The 24,796-nt window shown below is 39.9% G+C and overlaps 1 protein-coding gene across 1 annotated transcript; it reads right to left on the minus strand.

Annotated features, from left to right (window-relative positions):
* Positions 1 to 396: 396 nt before the first annotated feature.
* On the minus strand, positions 397 to 7,501 carry LOC127977697 (transaldolase-like). Its single transcript, XM_052582706.1, has 8 exons — positions 7,330 to 7,501; positions 2,966 to 3,089; positions 2,782 to 2,889; positions 2,329 to 2,460; positions 1,963 to 2,138; positions 1,295 to 1,492; positions 1,075 to 1,220; positions 397 to 785 (listed from the first exon to the last, which is right to left on the minus strand). The coding sequence occupies exons 1-8, from the start codon at positions 7,424 to 7,426 to the stop codon at positions 753 to 755; spliced, it is 1,014 nt and encodes a 337-aa protein (XP_052438666.1). The 5' UTR covers positions 7,427 to 7,501; the 3' UTR covers positions 397 to 752.
* Positions 7,502 to 24,796: the final 17,295 nt, after the last annotated feature.

Consider the following 24,796-nt stretch of genomic DNA (forward strand, 5'->3'; position numbering starts at 1 on the left):
CAACAGGTCAGGTCTGCCCCAAAAGCTCGTCCAATTGTCTATGAAACCTATGTTATTCTGTGGGCACCACTTAGACATCCAGCCATTGAGTGATGACAATCTGCTATGCATCTCGTCACCACGGTAAGCAGGGAGGGGACCAGAGCATATTACAGTGTCTGACATCGTGCTTGCAAGTTCACACACCTCTTTAAAGTTATTTTTAGTGATCTCCGACTGGTGAAGTCGAACATCATTAGCGCCGGCATGAATAACAATCTTACTGTATTTATCAGGGGGGCAGGGTTTAATTTTTTTTTTTAAAGCACCCCTGGGCGCCGCCATTGGCTAGCGGAGCCCCACCTGCTGTTAGCATTCCATTGACTCCCATTCAAAAAAAAAAATAACCCTTATAGCTGGAATGAAAAATATGATTTTAATGATAGATACAAGATCAATCATCTCATCATCAAAACGTGGGTGGCTGGATGGACAACACTGATGCACTTCTCATGACAATTTAGGAGAAATGGATTACAAACTATTAAAGCTACAGTAAAAGCACAAAGTCTGTTGGTCTGCTGAGAGTTAGTCTGGGTTTCTAGTTTAATCTGAGCACTCCATTAAAGGTCAAAGGATCAGTTTCCTGTTAAAATGAGTGGCTTATAAACGCAGCACACTGTTTTCTTTAAGACTGCAGTCAGACACATCTTCTGCTCAGAGAGAGCAGCGGGAGAGAAGGGTTTGGTCCTCGAACGAGTCTCTCTGCTTCACTACTGGCCGTTCTTCACGTTAAACATCCTTTCCTGAAACACAAGAGGAATAGAATAAAATAAAACCAAACTGCACATCACCATAAACCAAGTGCAAACAAGACAATATACGATTATGGGCTAACCCAATGTGTTTAACTGTGCTATAATACTACAGTTTTTATTACTGAGCCTCGTCAAGGAGCTTTAAAAAAAAAAAAAAAATCACCAATCAGACTGCCTTCAGTTAAAGAAGCATTTAGATTACACTTCTGCATTCTGCAAATGTGATCACAAAAAAATCTAATAAGAAATAAAAATAAAAAAAAATGTGTTTTTGTACCTTGATCATGGTCTCGAGTTTGATGGCGTCAGCTGCAAATTTGCGTATCCCATCAGAGAGTTTCTCCACGGCCATGCGGTCCTCGTTGTGTAGCCAGCGGAAGCTCTTCTCATCCAGGTGCACCTGCTCCAGATCGCACTGCTTCGCTGAAAGAGAGAGGAGTTTAAATGATCTGAAGCGGGCGGTTCAGCGTGAGGGACACGTGTCAGCTGATGCTCACCTCCCTGCGGCGTGAGGGAACAGGTCACCGCGCTGTGGTCCTGACTGAGCTCTCCCAGCAGCCCCGGGGAGATGGTGAGCAGATCACAGCCGGCCAGAGCCTTCACTTCCCCTGTGTTCCTGAAGGAGGCGCCCATCACCACCGTCCTGTAGTTGAACTTCTTGTAGTAGTTGTAGATCTTGGTGACACTCTGCACACCTGAGAGAAAGACCGGGACAGAGACAGACGCTGACTGACCAGTGAAAGAAGGATATGGTCTGGTACAAACTACGTTTTTTTTTTTTTTGTATAGTTGTATTTTATATTTGATCTGTAATGTTCTACTGTTAGTGTTTTCTCTCTATTTCTCTGTATGAATGTTCTGTACATGTGGAAGAACTGACAATAAAGCAGACTTGACAAAAACAGTGCAACCGCATAAAAACCAATCGTGGAGCAGAGGTGTTCAGTCCTCGATTAGTCAACTCTCTGCAGTCACTTTGTTGAACACTTTGCCTGTATGGAGGTTAGATTGACTGATCTGGACTGCTGCCTTGAACCGGAGCAGGCGAGCACACAATGATATGCCGTGCGTGTGATATTGGGATTACTCGAGACGCTTCACAGTACAAGATGCATAACGATTCTCTCAGATCTAACAAGAAAAGTTCAGTTATCAGAGAACATGCCTGGATCTTCATGGGGCTCGTAGTTTTTGCGGTCGGTGTTTTCTTTGTACCAGTCCAGGATCCGCCCCACGAAGGGCGAGATGAGGGTGACGTGAGCCTCTGCACACGCAACAGCCTGAGCGAAGGAGAACAGCAGAGTCATGTTGCAGTGGATCCCGTCCTTCTCCTCCAGCTCCCTGACAAACACACACACACACACACACACACACACACACACGTCAGCAGAGCAGCTCTCGCTCCGTTTATTAACACAGCTGTATATGAAGCAGTCAGCTTCACATGGTGTTTGTGGTCATGACGGCAGACAGGAGCAACACCTGAAGATGTGTGACACACAAACATCTTCTAATCTTAATACACACTCACTGTCCGGCCTGAATGCCCTCCCACGTGGAGGAGAGTTTGATGAGGATGCGCTCCTTACTGACTCCTGCCTCCTCATAGAGAGAGATGAGCCTCCGAGCACGAGACACCATCGCCTCCTTATCGAACGACAGCCTGGGTCACACACACACACACACACACACACACACATCTCTGTCACCAGACACTAGACCTGCTCTCACTGCCTCCGCTCCATCTCTTCAGGAAGAGGAAGTGAGGAAAGAGCACTTATTTGTGAATGGAATATTCTTGATCAATCAAGATTCACTTTAAAGCATCATCAGCTGCACTCATGGGATCTGTTATGTACGTTATCTAATTTAACAATGTCATAATTAATATCAATAACTCCACTTGCCCTGCTGAAATATGTAGAATAATTATTCTGGCAGGGTGAGGTTTGACTTCACTAGAGCAGATCATGGAGACTCTTACCTGGCATCGACTTCAGTGGAGACCCGGCCAGGAACCTTCTTTAAGATCTCCAAACCGAAGTTCACAAACAGCTTGTCCATGGCATTGGTCACCTGCTCCTCCTCACTCCTGCGATCACAGAGAGACACACATTAGACCTGTGAGGAACTGACAGAGATCAGATCCGTGTCCTCCGGGCTCTCACCCGCCGTTAGCGATGCCGTATTTGATGGCCTGCTCCACGAGAGGCTGGTAGATGGACATCTTCGCTGCAGCCAGAATCAGAGAAGGATTGGTGGTGGCATCCTGAGGCTTGTACTCTTCAATAGCTGCGGAGAAGAGCAAACGAGGAAGATTACAGCGAGTGCACTCTCAACAGATGAGATGTGGATCAGAGAAGTTAGGTGTTTGTTACTAGCATCAGATCTCCAGTCTGCAGACAATGGAAGAACAGTATAGTGAGCAGAACATCTGGAGTATGATGGAAATGTTCCACGTAATGTCCTCAGAAAGGATGCTCAGGTCACAGATCATGTTCATCTAGATTTCCCCAAGCAGTGCTCAACACAGTAGAAATAACAGTCATTTGATTAAATGATCTTAAAGTAATCATCAGGTCAGTATAAACCAAGACGACTTGAGTGACACTGATTTCTACTCCACTATTGAGGTGTGAATGTTCATGTATCTTTCTGTTCAGAGAACACTGGGATGTGAATAAAAGCTTGGGAGATGTGTCTGGTCTATGCTGCACGGCTGAAGATGGAGCGCTCCGAGGAAAACAGAGATGGAGCGCAGTATTAATGATCCTGTGTCTGACCGGTGCACACCTGAGAAGAGCGCAGAGAGAGTAGAGATGCTAAAGATCTGCCGTTTCTGTGGTTAGACAGCAGGACACGGTCACCATACTTCGAGAAGTAAAAAAACGTTACTATAGTATTTTATTGCGTTATTGACCACTGGACGTTGTCTGAATTTTCTGTGGTGGAGAAGTCAGTGTTCGTGAATGGAACCTTATTCCAATTCACATTAGGAATTTTAGAACGTACGCTTCTTTTAAAATTAACTTAAAGAAGTGGCTAACAGGTAATCAGGACGGTCAACAATATATTTGACATGAAATCTTACTGCTATTCTGCCTGGAACAAGACTTCTGGTTCAACACGATACATAAATCATAATATACAGTTATTGAATAATAGCCGATCAATAACAGTTTCTGTCGGACGCGTCCGATTCGAGAACCGAGGAGCTGATGATGCTGCGCATGTGTGATTCATCGTGAAGCAGACCGACACACAGGACGTCTGAACTGAACTGATTCTGTGCTAGTGTTATGGGTGCGGCTAAACCGAAGGCTTGAATCAAGGGCAATCATCACAAATGACAACATTACATCGAGCGCAAAAGAACCGGTGAACCGTTTATTGAATCGAACTGTCCGAAAGAACTACTGGTGATCCGAACACCGATGCAACCGGTTCTTGACTCATGAACGAGTCAGTCTATTGTTCGTTATCTGGCTCGGTTCGGTGTTCATCTTCACAGCAGGTCAGTCAGTGTACTGTTTGAGTACATGCATTCCTCCGGGATATTGGTTTGTTTGAACTCAGAGGGAGTCTCAGCCAAAGATGCATATTTACATGCCAAATCAAAGCAGTTTTCGGTCTGCCACATGTATTCTTATTGGCTGTCTTTATCATTCATCAGCTGAAAAACAAAAGAACACATGCATATATATATACACAGGTCCTTCTCAAAAAATTTGCTCAAAAAAGTTCATTATTTTCCATAATGTAATGATAAAAATTAACCTTTCATATATTTTAGACTCATTGCACACCAACTGAAATATTTCAGGTCTTTTATTGTTTTAATACTGATGATTTTGGCATACAGCTCATGAAAACCCAAAATTCCTATCTCAAAAAATTAGCATATCATGAAAAGGTTCTCTAAACGAGCTATTAACCTAATCATCTGAATCAACTAATTAACTCTAAACACCTGAGGCTTTTAAAAACTCCCAGCCTGTTTCATTACTCAAAACCGCAATCATGGGAAAGACTGACCTGACTGCTGTCCAGAAGGCCATCATTGACCCCCTCAAGCGAGAGGGTAAGACACAGAAAGACATTTCTGAACGAATAGGCTGTTCCCAGAGTGCTGTATCAAGGCACCTCAGTGGGAAGTCTGTGGGAAGGAAAAAGTGTGGCAAAAAACGCTGCACAACGAGAAGAGGTGACCGGACCCTGAGGAAGATTGTGGAGAAGGAGCGATTCCAGACCTTGGGGAACCTGGGGAAGCAGTGGACTGAGTCTGGAGTAGAAACATCCAGAGCCACCGTGCACAGGCGTGTGCAGGAAATGGGCTACAGAGAAGCAGCACTGGACTGTTGCTCAGTGGTCCAAAGTACTTTTTTCGGATGAAAGCAAAGTTTGCATGTCATTCGGAAATCAAGGTGCCAGAGTCTGGAGGAAGACTGGGGAGAAGGAAATGCCAAAATGCCTGAAGTCCAGTGTCAAGTACCCACAGTCAGTGATGGTCTGGGTGCCATGTCAGCTGCTGGTGTTGGTCCACTGTGTTTTATCAAGGGAAGGGTCAATGCAGCTAGTTATCAGGAGATTTTGGAGCACTTCATGCTTCCATCTGCTGAAAAGCTTTATGGAGATGAAGACTTCATTTTTCAGCATGACCTGGCACCTGCTCACAGTGCCAAAACCACTGGTAAATGGTTTACTGACCATGGTATTACTGTGCTCCATTGGCCTGCCAACTCTCCTGACCTGAACCCCATAGAGAATCTGTGGGATATTGTGAAGAGAAGGTTGAGAGATGCAAGACCCAACACTCTGGATGAGCTTAAGGCCGCTATCGAAGCATCCTGGGCCTCCAGAACACCTCAGCAGTGCCACAGGCTGATTGCCTCCATGCCACGCCGCATTGAAGCAGTCATTTCTGCAAAAGGATTCCCCACCAAGTATTGAGTGCATAACTGAACAATTATTTGAAGGTTGACTTTGTATTAAAAACACTTTTCTTTTATTGGTCGGATGAAATATGCTAATTTTTTGAGATAGGAATTTGGGGTTTTCATGAGCTGTATGCCAGAATCATCAGTATTAAAACAATAAAAGACCTGAAATATTTCAGTTGGTGTGCAATGAATCTAAAATATATGAAAGTTAAATTTTTAGCATTACATTACAGAAAATAATGAACTTTTATCACAATATGCAAATTCTTGAGAAGGACTTGTACAGCAGTGTTCAGAAGCATTCATCCAAACACTAGCTGTACACACACACACACACACACACATACAGTGTTCAGGAGCATTCATCCAATCACTAGCTGTATACACACACACACACACACACACACACACACACACACACACACTGTTCAGGAGCATTCATCCAAACACTAGCTGCATACACACACACACACACACACACAGTTCAGGAACGAGTCAGCGGATCGACAGCCTCATCATCATGACAAAGCAGAAACACACAGAGGAGTTTCATCCAGCTCTGCTGCTTGTGTAACAAACACTGAAATCACTGACAGCACGGCACACTTTCACAAGACAGTCTTGGGCAATTCAATCTGATGTAAGTTACAGTTGTTCATACAACAAGAAATTCTGGATTTGATCCCACGCTCATTTCTGTGTCCCGGACAGACTTACACAGACATTACTGTCAAGAGCAGCTTACAAACTCTGCTCTACATGCAGACTACAATCAGAGAGAATCTAAATACTTTTGTACAAAATTAATGTGTAAATCAAGATTAGGCTTTGCATCAACATTAGTGATTGAGTTGGTCATTTTGTGCATTAAGAAACCAATACATTTATTAGAAGATGAACTATTCTCGTGTTTCAGTAAGATCTGATTCCATCATTCATGTGTATCCGCATTCTCAGAGGAAACACAATCCGTGCTATCAGAACTTCCTGTTCCAAGTAATCAGCCAAATTCAGAAATATTAAATAATTAAATTATTAAACCGACGCACGCACTGCAGCACAATGCACGTAAGATGATTAATATTAATTAGCAAAGCATTCAGTTATTAGTCGATCTGCCTATCGACCAATCAGATTGACTGCCTCTTTAAAACGCTTAATATTCATGAGATGAGCCGTGATCGCCCAATGAAACTTCGCTTCCGGTTCTCATGCTGTATTTTGTTTTTTAGGTCAGATTAAACCAATGACCGAGATCACGTGTTTCACTCCGATCTAGTTAACTCAACACGACACGTTTCTAGGCTCCCATTCAAATCACGCTTTAAACATATATATATATCTGCCCTTCATACCGTGAGTGTAGAAAGCAATCTATTGTGAAAACAGCAGTTCCTCACTGAGGGTTAACTGCAGCAATCATTAACCAAATAACGTCCATGCGTTCATTTTAGGAAAAAAGTATGAGAGTTTTCTTTACAGAGAGTCCATGATTGCGGCTGTCAGTTATAAACGTGTAAATATAAACCGCTCTGAAGTTCCCTTTAAAGGGACTCCGCTAACATTACCGGAAATATCTATAAGAAATGTACCGTTAAAGTCGCCCGTGTCTGCAACCACCACCGTGTGTTTCTTGATCTGCTCCAGCGCAGACTCCATCTTTCGCCGTTTGTCCGGTGACACAGACATGATCCCGAGAAAACCGAGCTTTTATAACTGCACACGGAGACGCAACCGTCAGCAGTACCGAGAGAGAGAGAGAGAGAGAGAGAGAGAGAGAGAGAGAGAGCGGGAGCGCGCGCCTGCGTGAGGGCGGAGCCACTGCACGTGACGTCATCGCGTCACACCCAATGACGGAGGGATTGAGGCACACACCTCACATCCAGCACATTTTTTTAAATTTTTTTTTATTGAAATCTTTCCAGTACAGTCATAACAATTATAAACATAACCATTTGAACATTACAGTTTAAGATGGCTTGCGGATAGAGTCAAACACAAAACACGCTTAAGAGAAGCGAGACAATTACAAGAGATAGAGATAGATTAACATAGTGAGGAAAAAAAAAAACGGGAGAGAGCTAGGGATTTTTTTAGTATTTCGAGATCATCTATCGTTGTACAGAGTTTCACAGCATTCTTTCCTTTCATGTGTTTCAGAGATGAAAAGTAACAGTATAACAGTAGTCACAGTTTATGGATTTTATAAATCTGTTCTTACGTATGAAGAATTTTCCAAGTATTACTATGGAGTTGATCAACATATTGTGATAGTTATCTTTGGCAATAAAACCATATAAAACATTTTCTTTCTTTAAAACAGGAACAGGCAGATATTTTGACAACCAATGGAATAAATCACTCCAGAGGGCATTGATGTAAATACAATCATAGAATATATGATCTGTGGTTTCTGTGTTATTGGTACAAAACATACCGTTCTTACAGTCAAAACCAAATCTCTTAGAAAGAAACTCAGAAGATGAATAGATTCCATTTAGGACCTTGTAGTGCACTTCCTTAACTTTTGGCACATTTGGAAATTTAAAGAAAAAGGATCTTAAACATTCAGAGTCTTTTTTGGAAAATAAAACCTGGAGATTGAATTGTAAGATCTAGAGAACGGGTACAGTTCTTTGTTAAATATTCGTCTAATATCGAAGTTACTTATTTTACCTTCAAACAGATTACTCCATTGTACCAAAAGTGAAGGAAGCTTTGGAGTCGAACAGTCTCGATGCCGGTGAGATATCATTAAAAGAACTTGCTTAGGTATTGCATTAAAAACTTTTTTATATTGCTGTTTGTCTATAATATTAAATTTAGCACAAAAATCCTCGAATGAGAGTAAGTTACCATTACAGTCCAGTAAATGAGAAACAGACCAAATGCCTTTTTTCAATTCTTTAGATTGTCAATTATTTTTGAGTTTTTGCCAGGTTTTGGAATAAGGGAGATAATTCCTTGCTTCATTGTTGTTGGTAAAATGAGTGTACTACATATTTATTTTAGCATATTTAGTAAGAGATCTTTTAGGTTATCCCAGAAATGCTTGTAAAAGTTGCTTGTTAAACCGTCTGAGCCTGGGGATTTATCCAGTTTTACACAGTTTAGGGCTTTTTCCACCTCTTCCATTTTAATTTCAGCATCACAGATAATCTTAAAACAATCATCAATTTTAGGGATCTGTTCAGAGATTTTATGAAAGAAAGCTTCATCATCGACCTGCGAATAAGATGAGGAATATAAATTACTATAAAACTGAAAAACTGCTCTGGAGATCTTATCAGGGTCAGTACATTCTTGGTTGTCAATTATCAGCGTCAAAAATGATCATTTTTACCGCATTTCGTTCCTGACTTCTCTTCTCTAGACGACAGAAATATGCTGTGCTCTTTTCTCCTTCTTCCATCATTTTGCTCGAGAGCGGCTATAAGCCCCTTTAGCTTTATTTATTAACATAAATGCTGTCCAGTGGGGAATGCAGCGTCGCTAATTTTTGTTTATCATCTTCATTTATCAGATGTTTATTGTAAATACTATTGATTTCCTTTACAATATGCATTTCTTTTTGTTTACTGTCTCTACCTAAAGTTTTACCAAACAAGATGGAAATTTGACGAATTTTATATTTCAGATATTCCAATTTGGCTCTATAGCTTGTGAATGATGGATCCATATTTATATCATTAATAGTTCTTTTTTTATCTCTTGACAGAAGGGATCATAATTAAGGAGGTTTTTGAGTTGAATTTCCAATATCCATTTTCTCTTAAGGGCATATTTGATGAGTTACATTAATTTTAACTAGATAGTTTATATCTGACACAAGCCAGTAGTCTAGTCTAGATTTAATTGTTCCTTCTGGTTTAAACCAAGTAAATACTTAAGTGTCTGGGTTTAGATAGCGCCAAATATCTATCTGCTTGAGTGAGTTACAAAGCTGTATTGTAGTGATAATTTTGAAATCTTGTAGGGAACCTGTCAAGCCTTTAATCCATTACTACGTTAAAATCTCCTCCCATAAAGATATCATAGTCGAAATAATGTTTGGATAAGTCTTTTACAGTATTAGTTAGATTTATTAGAAGATTTTTGTTCTGGTTGTGGTTGTTAAAACCGTAAATATTCCCTAGGATAAGAATTCTATCACCCGTCTCAAAAACACAAATTATCCAATGATCTAGCGGGTCCTTCTTAGTAGCGGTCACTTTCCCTGGAAAGTTATTCAGGAGTAGGGCAACACCTGTTTGAACCATGACTAAACAGTATCTTATCTCCACATTGATTTGACCAAAATTTTCTCATTACTGTGAGTTTCTTGAACAAGATAAGCTTGTGCTTTTTCACTTTTTAAATACAAAAATGTTGCTTTCCTTTTAATAGAGTCTCTTAAACCCCTAGCGTTAAGTGTTACAAAAGAGAGGTTAGAATTAAATAAAGACATGACAAAAACTAAAAGGATGAAGGAAAGAATATCTTGAAAAAGATGAAAGGTTGTAGAACGTAGGTTTGTTAGTTGTAACTAACGAGTTGTGATAGGCCCCTAACAAATGTTGGTATTAATCAACATCAGACATCAAACTTTGAATCGGTAATAAGTATCTTAGAAACCGGAAACTTAAGCAGTTTTATTAATGAACTTAAAGGAATATAATAGATTGCCGGTAATGTTTACTTCTTCTAAAAGAGGGAGCCTGAAACAGGAATGCAAAATTAAAGTAAATAATCTCAATCTGCATAAAACTGCACACCATTAATGTGTGGTAGAACCTTGAACATTTAACTTCAGTTAAGTTTTTTTTTTTTTTATAAGTATATCAAATTGTATTTCAAGTATTGAATGTAAACATATCTGCCTGATTGATCAGATATAAGAGCTATCAGAATCAACCTCAGGTATCAACAAGAACCCTTTTACCATCAGTAAAACCCCTGTGGCCTCTGTAGCAGATGCTCTTCCCAGCTTGGGCTTGCTCCATCTTTGGCCACACCGCTGCTCGAGCCTCTCTGTCTGCTTTGCAAAAGTCCTGCTTGATACGAATCCCAGCTTCCTTGCAGAACTTAGAGTTTTTAGTCAGTCTCCAGATTTCATCCCTCTGATGTCTCATCACCAACTGGATGATCACTTGGCGATGACCCCTTTCTTCCCCGTTTCCCGAGGGTGGTCTTTCCTCTTACCGTAGCTGCTTCCTGAAGTTTCCATTGGTGTTTAATCGTGGTCATAAACGTTGGTTTGAGCAGAGGTTGCCGTTAGATTAGCTTCGCTTTTCTTGCTTGACATATCTCGGATGGGTTGACAAAAAAAGTAAAGCAACTGCTTGGCTTTTCTCAAAAAAAGATGCTGGTGTTAAATGTTATTATATGATAGCAACTATTTTGGGTGGCTGACATTGATTTAAAGATTATTTCGGGGGCATTGATAGCGAGCTTAGAAAACCCGATGTGACCTGTTCGCCATCCCGGCGCGTCTCCCACATCCAGCACATAGATACTATGACATCCAGCAGAAAACACGAGGTTGATCCCTCCACATTTAAATGATCATCAATAAATCTGTCTGTACATTTATGCATATGTAGCCTACTATAGTTTTGTTTTATATATTAATTGAATACCTGAGTATTGTTTGAGTTTTTCGCAAAAAACTATATTTCTGTTTTTCTTTATATTTCTGTTTCCTTTCACATCCAGCATTCATTGCTGCATGCTGTGTTTTATGTTATTAGATTTATGCTTCACACTGGATTGAGGAACGTAGACCTCTGAAGACTCTAAATAATACTGAAACCACAGCACATATGTTGATTTAGAGACTTCAAACAATATTCAAGATTCAGATGATTTAATATAGCTTACAGTTGTGTTTTAGCTCAGGCATAAAATAATGGCAACAAAGGGAAACTAAAATGATAGATGAAAGTGCGAAACAGAGCACAAAGATACGAACGAGCTGTTAAAACAGAGATTAAAGCTATGAAACTTGCAGGATGTTTAAATGGTATAAAAGTTCTCTTATATTCCAAAAGATCATGGCATGACCCTTTAAAAGAATAACAGGAGAAGATGAAGAAAAAATTCTGGTACAGGAGAAATAGCAGAAGTGAAGAAGCATGATCTTTAGACCTAGATTTGGTACCGAACTTAAAAAAAAAACACCTTATAGAACAGAATAAGGGGAAATGTTAAAGACACTTCAGACTTCAATCATAAAGAGACTGTAGCATGTCAGATTGAACTGTATCGAAAAATAAATGAAAAGTATTCTACAAAGAAATCCTACACAGCCATTGTTTTAAACTCTTAACAGAGTATCTAAAGATAAAGAACAAGTATTCATTCCAGTGACTATAAAAACAATTCAATCAAATAAAAAAATTAAAAAAAAAAAAACAGATTGTTTCTTTCCCTCCAGCAAATGGCGGTAAAGCGCCTTTTGATGTTCTCAAAAAATACAAAAACAAAACAAAAAAAAAAAACTCAAGAAGAAGAAGCAGAAAGCCGCCGCTAGAGGGGGACAGACGCTGCGTCAGAGACACTCTTCACCGAGGAAACAGAAAACTCATAGGGCCCTATTTTAACGATCTGAAACGCAAGTGTCAAAGCGCGAAGCGCAAGTAAGTTTGTGGGCGGGTCTCGGCGCTGTTGCTATTTTCCCGGCGGGATAAATGGCTCTTGCGCCCGGCGCAAATCTAAAGTGGGTTGGTCTGAAGCAGCTTCATTATTCATAGGTGTGGTTTGGGCGTAACGTGAAATAAACCAATCAGAGCGTCATCCAACATTCCCTTTAAAAGCAGGTGCGCAAGTTCCATTATAGATTGCTATTATTATGGCGTATTTACCAGGCGCACGCCAGGAGCGTTCACTGCCGAGGAGACTGATGTTCTTGTAAGAGCAGTGAAAGACAGAGAAGTTGTGTTGTATGGGGATGGGAGAATAATTAGCCTGAATAATTTGTAAGCTAGATTTATGCCTATTTTTTTCACATCTTCGTGGCACACCACAATGATTTCCGTTATCTCATGTGTTAATATTTTTTTAGTGTAACAATTTATGATTTGCAAAAATAACTGTTGCATCTGTGTAGATTACATGAGCAAAGTGTATGCGCGTTGTGCACGCTATATACATTATGGTCAAGCATGCGCCCTTAAAATAGCATAATGAACAACGCGCAACGCGCCACTGACTTTAGACTAGGTTTTTTCTGGTCAGTGGCGCAATTGTTTAATGGAAAAGCAAAATAGCACCAGGGATTGTTTGCGCCGGAACACGCCTCCTTTTTTGCGCTGAACCGCCCAGGGAGCGCAAGTTCATTCACTAGTTTAGCGACGTGCCTCTGTGGAGGGAAAAGCGCGCTTTGCGCAGGTGCAAAATAGGAAGGACACATGCGTCGGTGTACAAAGTCAATTGCGCTGGGTGCAAGATAGGGCCCATAATCTTTAAAACCTTTAATTTATTGAAGAGCTCGACAAACAGTTCGACACGGGAGTAATTAAGGTAAACATAAATTCAGGCAACTCTAACTGTTATCTTTTTTAATATAACAATAATATTATAACAATAACAGTCTGTTAATAGTAGAAAATTGTTAGCTTGAATGCAGTGTTAAGTCACTTTGGATAAAAGCATCTGCTAAATGCATGAATTCAATTCAATTTAATTTGATTTAATAAGTAAAAAGTGAAGAGAAAATTGTATAACCGGTGCTTCTACATGTTTTTTTTTAAAATAAAATATGTGTTACAGGATCAAAAACATTTCAGCAGCATAACAAATAGCTTCTAAAATTTGTTTAGAATATTTTACAAGGTTCAAGGAGGATAATAACATACGAAATTCATTTTTAAAACAGTTTACATTTGGTAATTGTTTTTTCCATTTACTTATGTGAATGTGGTATTTACCCATAATGATGATAAGGTTAATCAAAAGTGAAAGATCCCTCGTCAGTTTAGAATTATAAATAAGAATATCTTCTATTGTAAATTGTTCAAAACTTCTACGTGTACATCGCGTGATCTGAGCCTCGTTATGCTTCCGTCGCTATGGTTACATCAAACCGTTAATCAGCTCTTAAACACTGTTCGCTGAACCATTAATCAAGCGATATAATATAATATAATATAATATAATATAATATAATATAATATATAACTAATAAAACAGATAAACTGTGTTGTCAAATGTTGGTGATGATAGTTATAAGACAGAATATAGCTACTGAAGCTTAAATACTATGAAGAAAGCAAAAATCTTTATGAAAGTCTGCCTTGAAAGTACTGTAAATATAGAATTGTATGCGTGTTCAGCAGATGATACTAATGCCAGTCTTTCCATGAATTATGTTTCAAAGTAGAAATAAATCCTTGTTTGTCTCAGCTCTAAACTAATCTAGATGCATCTTCTCATTAGCAGTGGCGGCTCCAGACAATTTTGATTGGGGGGAAATGGGGGGTCCTGGTCATTTCAAGTGGGGTCTCAAAAAATACAGTGGGCACAGCTAATAACTGCATATTACTGCATCGAAAATACATTCTGGTCCAAAAATAGCAAAAACTATGACTTTATTCAGCATTGTCTTCTCTTCCAGGTCTGTTGTGAATGAGAGAGTTCAAAACACTGAAGTGTAGTGATATCTGGTTCACGAACGAATCATTCGATGTAACCGGATCTTCTTGAACCAGTTCACCAAATCGAACTGAATCGTTTGAAACAGTTTGCATCTCCAATACGCATTAATCCACAAATGACTTAAGTGGTTAACTTTTTTAATGTGGCTGACCCTCCCTCTGAACAGGGCCGTGTAGAGACCTTTGGAGGGGCAGGTGCTCAAAGTATAAAAGGGGCACATGGAGCAAGGCTTTAAATGGCGCTGTTCAAAGTATCAATACAGCAATATATTGTGATGCATTCCTTGCTGATTCACATATCGATATGGATGATTATGTATTGATACAGCAGCTTTGATGCAGTTTTGAAAAAGAAACAATAGAGAAGATAATTTTAAGTTTAAAATAATAATAGCTCTTTTTCTCTTTTTCTTCTCTGTTCTACAGAATAATTAAGAACAGCGATTATAGTAAAAACTATAGAAACAGTTGTGCCTCTACATGTTCCTCTTTCTCACCAGCCTCTGTCTCCTGGCTTGTTGTTACATGCTCTCTTTCTGTCACTTGTGCCTCTACATTTCCCTCTTTTTCTTCCTCTATATCCATCTCCTCATTTGATCTATTACTTTCCACTCTCTGTCCATCTAGGAACAAGGCTCAATTTACTATTTCAGCATTAATCTATTATTTTAACCATCACTACCAGTCTTGCACCTAATCAATAAGTCCACCTTAAATATTGATACAAAACATAAAAAAACTGATACACTGGAATATAGTGATTAATATAATTATTACTGTTGTAGTTGTTGTTGTCTAAAATTGAACACTTTTGCAATGTAAACAAATGACAGGCTACATCTGTTATTCATCTCCTTCACACTGCACTTTGATTTCAGGTATATTATGCATTTTTTATTGACACTGATATTTTTACATTTATTTCCAGAGAGATATTATTGAGTTTACAGGCTAAAGTGGTCTTGCTGTTGTAAATACTGTTGCTATTGTAGAAAAAAATATTTGCATCACAATTAAAGTATAATTATATAATTAATTTCTGATTTTTTTTTTTTTTTTTTTATAATGATAATTCAGAGAATGAGAAAATCTGAATAAGCCTTACCAGTGTTGTGATAATTATTTTTAAGGCACTCAACGTGTTAAAAAATAAATAAGTACTGTAATATAATAAAAGTTTAGTCAAAGCTGTCAGTCTGCTTCACACTGAATCACACATGCGCAGTATCATCAGCTCCTCGGTTCTCGAATCAGACGCGTCTGACAAAAACGGTTCTCGGTTCAGTGTATGAATAAATGTCGAAATAATTATTATTTATTATTGTTCTACGTAGTTTGAAGAGAAACATTTTTTTATCTTTATCCCGGATATATATTTTTTAATCAGGAAGAGGATGGGGGGTCAAATGGGGGGTCAGAGCGATTTTTTTTGCAGGGTCTAGAGACCCCCCAAGACCCTCCATGGTGCCGCCAATGCTAATTAGGGGCAGATCAAAACAATGCTTTTTAATATCTGCACTGCATGAACACCAAACCTCAACACTGTCACAAACTCATGTACAAGTTCACTTCAACTTATTTCTATTGCAGTGAGATGTTAGAGATTTTTGAAGTAGACAAAGATGAGAGGAAAACCCATATTCTAGTCAAGTCAGAGTATAAACATAGAGTCTGAGTTAAGAAGAGCATTCTTGAGATGTTTGCCATCGATACCTCCCTGAGTCTGACCACAACCAGAACAAGAAACACTCCAGAAACACCAGAACCGTGCGAAACACACAAGAAACACTCCAGAAACACAAGAAACACACAAGAAACACTCCAGAAACACCAGAACCACAAGAAACACTCCAGAAACACAAGAAACACTCCAGAAACACTGGAAACACACAAGAAACACCCCAGAAACACAAGAAACACTCCAGAAACACTGGAATCACACAAGAAACACCCCAGAAACACAAGAAACACTCCAGAAACCCCAGAACCACGAGAAACACTCCAGAAACACTGGAAACACACAAGAAACACTCCAGAAACACCAGAACCACGAGAAACACACAAGAACACTCCAGAAACATGAGAAACACACAAGAAACAATTCAGAAACACCAAAACCACGAGAAACACTCCAGAAACACGAGAAACACTCCAGAAACTCTTAAGTTTATTTATATAGCACATTTCGTACACAATGGTAATTCAAAGTGCTTAACATAAAAGGAAGTAATGAAGAAAAATAATAACAAGAATAAAACAAGCAATATCTAAAACTTTTACAATTATAAAAAAATTGACTTATTTAAAATGAATTTAAAACAGTTAGAAAATGATTTTACATAAAATAAAAAAGTCTAAAGTCTAGATTTAAATGTAACTAGTGTTTTAGCACATCTGATCTCTTCTGGAAGCTGATTCCAGCTGCGGGGGGGCATAGTAACTAAAGGAGGACTCCCCTTGTTTTGTGTGAACCCTTGGTATTTCTAACTGACTCGATCCTAATTATCTGAGTGCTCTGTTAGGTTTACATTCAGTGACCATATCTGAAATATATTTCGGTCCTAGGTCATTTAGTGACTTAAATGAGTAAATGAGTAAAAGTACTTTAATCTGTTCTGGATGAGCTGCAGCTGTCTAATGGTCTTTTTGGGAAGGCCGGTGAGGAGCCCATTACAATAGTCCACCCTGCTGGTGATAAAGACATGAACAAGTTTCTCCAAGTCTTGACTGGAAACAAAACATCAAATTCTTGCAATGTTTTTTAAAATTATAGTATGCTGATTTAGTTACTGCTTTGACATGACTACTGAAACTAAGGTCTGTCTCCAGAATCACACCAAGATTCCTGACTTGATTTTTAGTGGTTTGACCCCTAGAGTCAAGGTATGCATTCACCTTGAACACTTCATCTTTGTTTCCAAATGCAGTGACTTCAGTTTTTTCCTTGTTTAACTGAAGAAAGTTCTGGCACATCCAACTACTAATTTCATCAATGCATTGGCAGAGGGAGTCAATGGGGCTGTAGTCATTTGGAGATAAGGCTAGGTAAATCTGGGTATCATCAGCATAGCTGTGGTAGGCAATTTGGTTCTTTCTCATTATTTGACTTAGTGGAAGCATATACAGGCTAAACAAGAGCGGTGCTAGAATCGAGCCTTGTGGGACTCCGCATGTCATGGATGTCCACTTAGACTTATGCTCTCCTAGACTCACATAATAGCCTCTCCCTTCTAAGTATGACCTGAATCATTTGAGTACCATCCAAGAAAGCCCGACCCAGTTTTCCAGTCTCTCTAGTAGTATGTTATGATCGACAGTGTCAAATGCAGCACTGAGATCTAGCAATACCAGCACCAATATTTTGTAGTTTTGTTTTCTGCATTATCTATTTGAATATTAAAATCCCCTGCAATAGCAAAACAGTCAAACTCTGAGGAAATCATGGATAACATTTCTGTGACCTCTTCAACAAAGGTTGGAGAGTATTTTGGAGGCCTGTAAATAATAATAAACAGAATGCGTGGAGCACCGTTCAGCACAATCCCTAGATATTCAAAAGACAAGTACTGACCAAATGACGCTTGCATTGATAGACATCTTTAAATAGAGCAGCTACACCTCCACCTCTCCTAAGAGTCCTGCAAACACTCATGTAAGTGAAGTTAGGAGGGGCTGCTTCATTAAGGACTGTTGCACTGCAGCTGTCTTAAAGCCATGTTTCGTTTAGGGTTAAAATCCAGATTGTTTGTGGTTATAAAGTCATTGATTAGAAATTATTTATTTTTTAGTGAGCGAATGTTTAAAGATGCTAACTTGATTGCTGTGCTTTGTGTCTTTACATCAATCTTAGTTTGATGCATAATAGGCCCCAGATTAGATGAGTTTGCCCTTCGGCTTGATATGGCTTTAGGCTTTCTATCACGTGATAAAACTGAAATAGAGAAAGCTACAGGCACACTGGGTTCCCGCTTGTTCTGTAGGCATTTGTGAATTGGGATCTTCAAGATGGTGCCGCCGAGTCCGGTCGCCGTCCAGGTCGCTCAGCTTAGATTATGTTTTTATTTACATTTTTACCTACTTTTGCTTTCTCTTTTTACACACACAACCTCTGCACTGATCATTTACGACAAAGAAACACATTTGGACATTGGACACCGCTTCACTGACCTGTTTCAGGAAACTTTATCCTCCAACCCATCGTGGCCATATGAGATTCTCCGGAATGCCGAGATGAACAATGGTCACCTGAATAACCACCCGAGGTAACGGATCAAGAAACAGCGAGAAACGTGCTGGGATTAGCAACAGACTGAGGAAAAGAGCACACAGCCCTCCTCTACCGAGCATTTTGCTCGCCAATGTCCAGTCTCTGGAGAATAAGATGGATGATCTTAGAGCCAGGATAAGTTTCCAACGGGACATTAGGGACTGTAACATCCTTCGTTTGTCTGAAACATGGCTCACGCCCTTGGTCCCAGATGCTGCTGTAATGCCGTCTGAAAACTTCTCTGTTTTACGGATGGACAGGACAGCCAAAGGTGGAGGAGTGTGTTTCATGACTAACAAGAAATGGTGTGTTCCCAGGAATATCTCCACCCTGTCGCGCTCCTGCTCACCTCATCTGGAACATTCATCCATTATTTGCCGCCCATTTTATCTGCCATGGGAGTTTTCATCGATCATCATAACTGCTGTTTACATCCCACCACAAGCAGACATCAACAAACATCCTGACGCTGCTATTATCATCACTAGGGACTTTAATAAAGCCAAACTCAGGCAAGTTATGCCTAATTTTTATCAACATGTATCCTGTCCAACCAGAGGACCGAATACACTGGATCATTGCTACACTCTGTTTAAAAAATGCCTACAAAGCTCGCTCACTACCGGCTTTTTGCAAATCGGACCATGCCGCCATTTTCCGCACACCAGAATATAAACAAAGGCTCGTTCAAGATCCCCCGGTTCAGAGGGTGGTGACGTGATGGTCGGACCAATCAGAAGCCATGCTGCAGGCTGCTCTTGATGACATAGAATGGGACATGCTTCGCGCAAGTTCATCTTACGTCAGCGAATTCACGGATGTAGCATTAAGCTTTGTAAACACGCTAGCCGAACAAGCTACAGATACAATATCTTTAAGGGCATTCTCAAATCAGAAACCGTGGGTGGAAAGATCAATCCGTGCAGCAGTAAACAAACGCACTGCTGCTTACAACGCCGGTCTTCTGTCAGGAAACATGAGTGAGTACAAAGTATCGTGCTATGCTCTCAGACGCGCAGTAAGAGCCGCCAAACACAGATACAGGGAACACATAGAGACACATTTCCAGCTAAATGACTCCCGACGCATGTGGCAAGGACTAAGGACCATCTGTGACTTTGGAAATAAATCCTCCACAGAGGTGAGAGCAGATCTGTCACTGGCTGACGAGCTAAACACTTTCTACGGCCGCTTTGAAAGCAATCTAAGCAGTGCGAGTCTGCCGATCAGCGCGTCAGGAAGTAGCAGTCAGAGCAGCGATCATCATGTGATCACCGTGTAGGAGGACGAGGTTCGGAGGGCACTAAAGCGAGTGAATGTAAGGAAAGCAGATGGACCTGATGGGATTTCTGGCCGTGTTCTGTGGTCCTGCGCTGATCAGCTCGCTGGTTTGTTTACATACATTTTTAATGAGTCTCTTGCTACATTGGTGTTTCCCACCTCATTCAAAAAACCTTTCATCATCCCTGTGCCTAAGAACAATAAACCCTCTTGTCTGAATGACTATCGTCCAGTTGCCCTCACATCAATAGTCATGAAGGTCTTTGAGGGACTGGTTAAAAATGTCATCTGCACCTCCATACCAGATACTTTGGACCCTCTTCAGTTTGCCTATCGCCCAAACAGATCCACTGATGATGCCATCTCTCACATCCTGCACTCTTCTCTCACACACATCGACAGCAATAACAGGAACTATGAAAGGCTGCTATTTATTGACTATAGCTCAGCTTTTAATACTATAGTCCCCTTAAAGCTAGCTTCTAAACTCATAGATCTCGGCCTGAATTCTTCACTCTGCAACTGGATTCTTGATTTCCTCACCGGCAGACCTCAAGTGGTGAAACTAGGCCAGTACACCTCTAACTCCATCACCCTGAATGTAGGAGCCCCACAGGGCTGTGTCCTGAGTCCCCTGCTCTACTCTCTCTACACACATGATTGTGTGTCTTCGCACAGCTCCACATCTATAATCAAATTTGCTGATGATACTGTGGTTCTGGGCTTCATTCACAACAATAATGAGACCGCATACTTGGATGAGGTAGAGAAATTAACATCATGGTGCCAGGACAACTGTCTCTCTCTGAATGTGAGCAAAACTAAAGAACTGATTGTGGACTTCAGGAAGAGACAGTAGCAGCCCTATACTCCTCTTATGATCAGAGGGACACCTGTGGAGAGGGTGAGCAGCTTCAAGTACCTTTGTGTAAACATCTCCGAGGACCTGACTTGGACTACTCACATTCAAACACAGGTTTCATCTTTTCATTTTGCTGCCATCTGGTAAGCGCTTCCGTAGCCTGATGGCAAAAACCGAGAGACTCAGGAGGAGTTTCTTCCCCCAGGCCATCAGGCTCCTAAACTCAAAACCAGCCTCTTAACATCTTCATGTCTCCACTTAATGTTTACTTAATCAAAATGATATTCATCATTCACCACCTCACATTGACAATCTGACAGTGTCAATCTGTTTGCACATTTACCTCTTGTACATTCCTGTGTATCTTAATATTTAAGGCTACAGTATAATGCACATATGCACATTGTACATCCCTGTGTATCTTAATATTTAAGACTACAGTTTACTTTCATGCACATATTTTGGCGTTCTATATTTAATTCTACAATATACATCTTTTTTTATATTTTATTATTTGTATTTCTTACAAAGCTATATTTATGTATATTTTCATATGTGTTGTTTTTTTTTTTCTTTAATAATTGCACTGTCCATGTGACGAATAAAAATCTTGAATCTGAATGTTGCTGTTATTATAGCGGGGACCCGACACATATCACTGAGAGCTTCTATCAGTTGTTTTTGGTTCACTTTCAGCAGATAGAGGGTTGGGCCCTCACGTTGTGGCAGTGATCGAAGAGCTCTCGCAGGAGCAGGGACCACAGGCTTTGGTGGTTTTGGGGCCCGCCGTTTTTTTTTGTTGATATCTACGGGCTTGCAGCAAATGAGAGAATTTAGTCCCAGCATACACCAATTCCTCCGTTTTCTGTGAAAAGCACAGAAGTGGAGATGCTGGGGAAAGGGATAATGTGTCTGGTGAGATGGGCTGTGTCTCTGGTGTTTCTGGTGGCTGTGGTATGTTGTCCAGGCTTCCCTGGCTGTTTTCCAGAAAGTCATCCCTGGGTGGTGAAACTTGTAGCTGTTTTAATACATCACAGTCAGTTTGTGAGGAGCTCTGTGGGCAGGGCTCAACCAGGATAGTGTCTATCAGCAGTGCTTGTTTTGGCTGCATGGTGTTATCAGTGTCCTTGTGGGATATGTCAACCACATGATGACTTGGACCCGGTGTGTGTGTGTGCTAAATGGATTGACACACTCTGCTGAAGGATGACAGAGGGAAAAGTAGATACTGTCCTTAAACACTCTAGCACCAAGTTTGTTTGGGTGGAGGTCATCCGGTTTAAACAATTGTCTATTGCCCCAGAAAAGATTGAAGTTGTCAATGAAATTCACTCCTTTTATATTACAAGATCTTTGTAGCCATGTGTTCAGCCCAAGCAACCGTGAAACATATTTGTTCCCCTTACCGGGAGTGGTCCACTGATGAACGACTGAACAACTTTAAGTCTTCGAAGTGTTTCAAAGAGTTCACTGAGGTCCCTCTTAAGGAGTTCTGACTGCTCTTTCCGAATATCATTCTCACATGGATGGTGATTCGATTTGCAGTCTTGTGCTTCATCAGAATGTTCTGAAGTTTCTTGTTCACATCTGGGGTAGAAGAAGCTACGGCAGCAATATGAGAAACTCGTGACAATCTGATGTCTCATGTTCCTTTGTGTCTCACTCCCTGTTTGTGCCATTGATTAGGGTATAAACTGTTGAGATTCAGAAGATTCATGGGACTCACCGGCTGTATGCTGACAGGGTCCATGATGACGGTCTGCTAAGTGTTCCGTCTGTTTTCCTAAGTCCACAAGTAACTTTGTTTCAAGAATCACGAGAAACATTCCAGAACCAGAAACACACAAGAAACACTCCAGAAACACCAGAACCACAAGAAACACACAAGAAACACTCCAGAAACAACAGAACCACGAGAAACACACGAGAAACACACGGGAAACACTCCAGAAACACCAGAACCACGAGAAACACACAAGAAACATCAGAACCACGAGAAACACTCCAGAACCAGAAACACACAAGAAAAACTCCAGAAACACCAGAACCATGAGGAACACACAAGAAACACACGAGAAACACTCTAGAACCAGAAACACACAAGAAACACTCCAGAAACACCAGAACCAAGAGAAATACACAAGAAACACTCCAGAAACACCATAACCACGAGAAACACTCCAGAACCAGAAACACACAAGAAACACTCCATGAACACCAGAACTACGAGAAATACACAAGAAACACTCCAGAAACAACAGAACTACGAGAAACACTCCAGAAACACCAGAACCACAAGAAACACTCCAGAAACACCAGAACCACTCCAGAACCACAAGAAACACTCCAGAAACACCAGAACCACAAGAAACAATCCAGAAACACTCCAGAACCACGAGAAACACTCCAGAAACATCAGAACCACGAGAACCACTCCAGAACCATGAGAACCACTCCAGAACCATGAGATTCTCTGAATCTTTGGATGATATTATGCACTAAAGATGATGATAACTTCAAACTCTTTGCAATTTTTCTCTGAGAAACTCCTTTCTGATATTGCCCCAGTATTTCTCGCTGCAGCATTGGGGGAATTGGTGATCCTCTGCCCATCTTGACTTCTGAGAGACACTGTCACTCTGAGAAGCTCTTTTTATACCCAATCATGTTCCCAAATGACCTAATAAGTTGCAAATTGGTCCTCCAGCTGTTCCTTATTTGTACATTAAACTTTTCCGGCCTCTTATTGCTACCTGTCCCAACTTTTTTGGAATGTGTAGCTCTCATGTAATCCAAAATGAGCCAATATTTGGCATGACATTACAAAATGTCTCACTTTCAACATTTGATATGTTATATATATATTCTATTTTGAATAAAATATAAGTTTATGAGATTTATAAATTATTCCATTCCTTCTGTTAATCACAATTTTTACAGTGTCCCAACTTTTTTGGAATCGGCTTTGTATAATATGCTGAGATTAATTTTGAAAAGAAAACTGCTATGAAATATATCATATTTTGTGAGAAAATGTGACATGCACCAGCAAAGTAGGCACTAATTTTAGAATGAACACTCCAAAGTTAGTAAGAAACAAGTACTGGATTTCATTCCGTGTGGTGTAATCAATACAGATCTTAAACGCTCATGTAATCTGAGTCATTTATAGTTACATTTATTCATTTTGCAGATGCTTCTATCTAAAGCCACTTACAGTCTGGGGATACATAAAGTGATTCTTCTTAAAGAGGCAGACAGACATAGGAAGTGATCGTAACACCAAGTTTTAGACATTGTTCAAATAATTACAAACTAGAAAGGAGTAAATAAAGGGGAAGGTCTTTTTTTTTTTCTTTTTTTTTATCACTATAACATTGATTTTATATTTCTAATGCCATGTCACATAATGTTAATATATTGTAAATATACTAATATAAATAATTTTTGGACTTGATGTTTTATCCTAGTAGACAGAAAAGCTGATTGTGAGCCCTGGTACCTTGCTTTATTAGATGGAAGGGGAATTTAAGGAGCTTTAGGTCATTAATTCCAAACATCTTACACATTGTTTGCATGCATTTGATTGCATGTGTTTTAAATCAAATCAGATGAATGTATAGTTCTCTAAAATATATGCACATGTCATTGATAAGACAGGGTTAGATTGGATCAGAAGATCTGAATAGAGAGACAGCAGCACTGCTGATAATGAAGTTTAGACACACTCTCTGCTGATGAGCTGGGCTGCATTCATGTATGTTGGGAATAAAAGTGTTAAACAGGAGCAGACGAGACTTTCACAAACCTTTGTACTGCAAGACCTAACACACAGACCACAATATTTTGACAGCTAATGTTTAGATGAATGCACATTATAACACTGTGGGCTGACAACAGCATGACTGAATGCTTCTGCTTTATACTAGTAGTTTTGTAGTAATTTGTTTAACACAAACACCTTGCAGTATTACAAGAAACACTAAAGATATAACAATATGTTTTTAGAAGAAGAA

Source organism: Carassius gibelio, chromosome B18 (genome assembly GCF_023724105.1).
Source record: "Carassius gibelio isolate Cgi1373 ecotype wild population from Czech Republic chromosome B18, carGib1.2-hapl.c, whole genome shotgun sequence".
NCBI classification, from domain to species: Eukaryota; Metazoa; Chordata; class Actinopteri; order Cypriniformes; family Cyprinidae; genus Carassius; species Carassius gibelio.

What these genes read in the sequence shown, in the direction of transcription:
- LOC127977697 (XM_052582706.1), bottom strand. Translation starts at nt 7,426, where the DNA reads ATGTCTGTGTCACCGGACAAACGGCGAAAGATGGAGTCTGCGCTGGAG. An exon ending in AGACACGGGCGACTTTAACG is followed by an intron (nt 3,090 to 7,329) that starts GTACATTTCTTA and finishes TCTTCTCCGCAG; the next exon opens with CTATTGAAGAGTACAAGCCT. An exon ending in CGAGCCCCATGAAGATCCAG is followed by an intron (nt 1,493 to 1,962) that starts GCATGTTCTCTG and finishes TCTTTCTCTCAG; the next exon opens with GTGTGCAGAGTGTCACCAAG.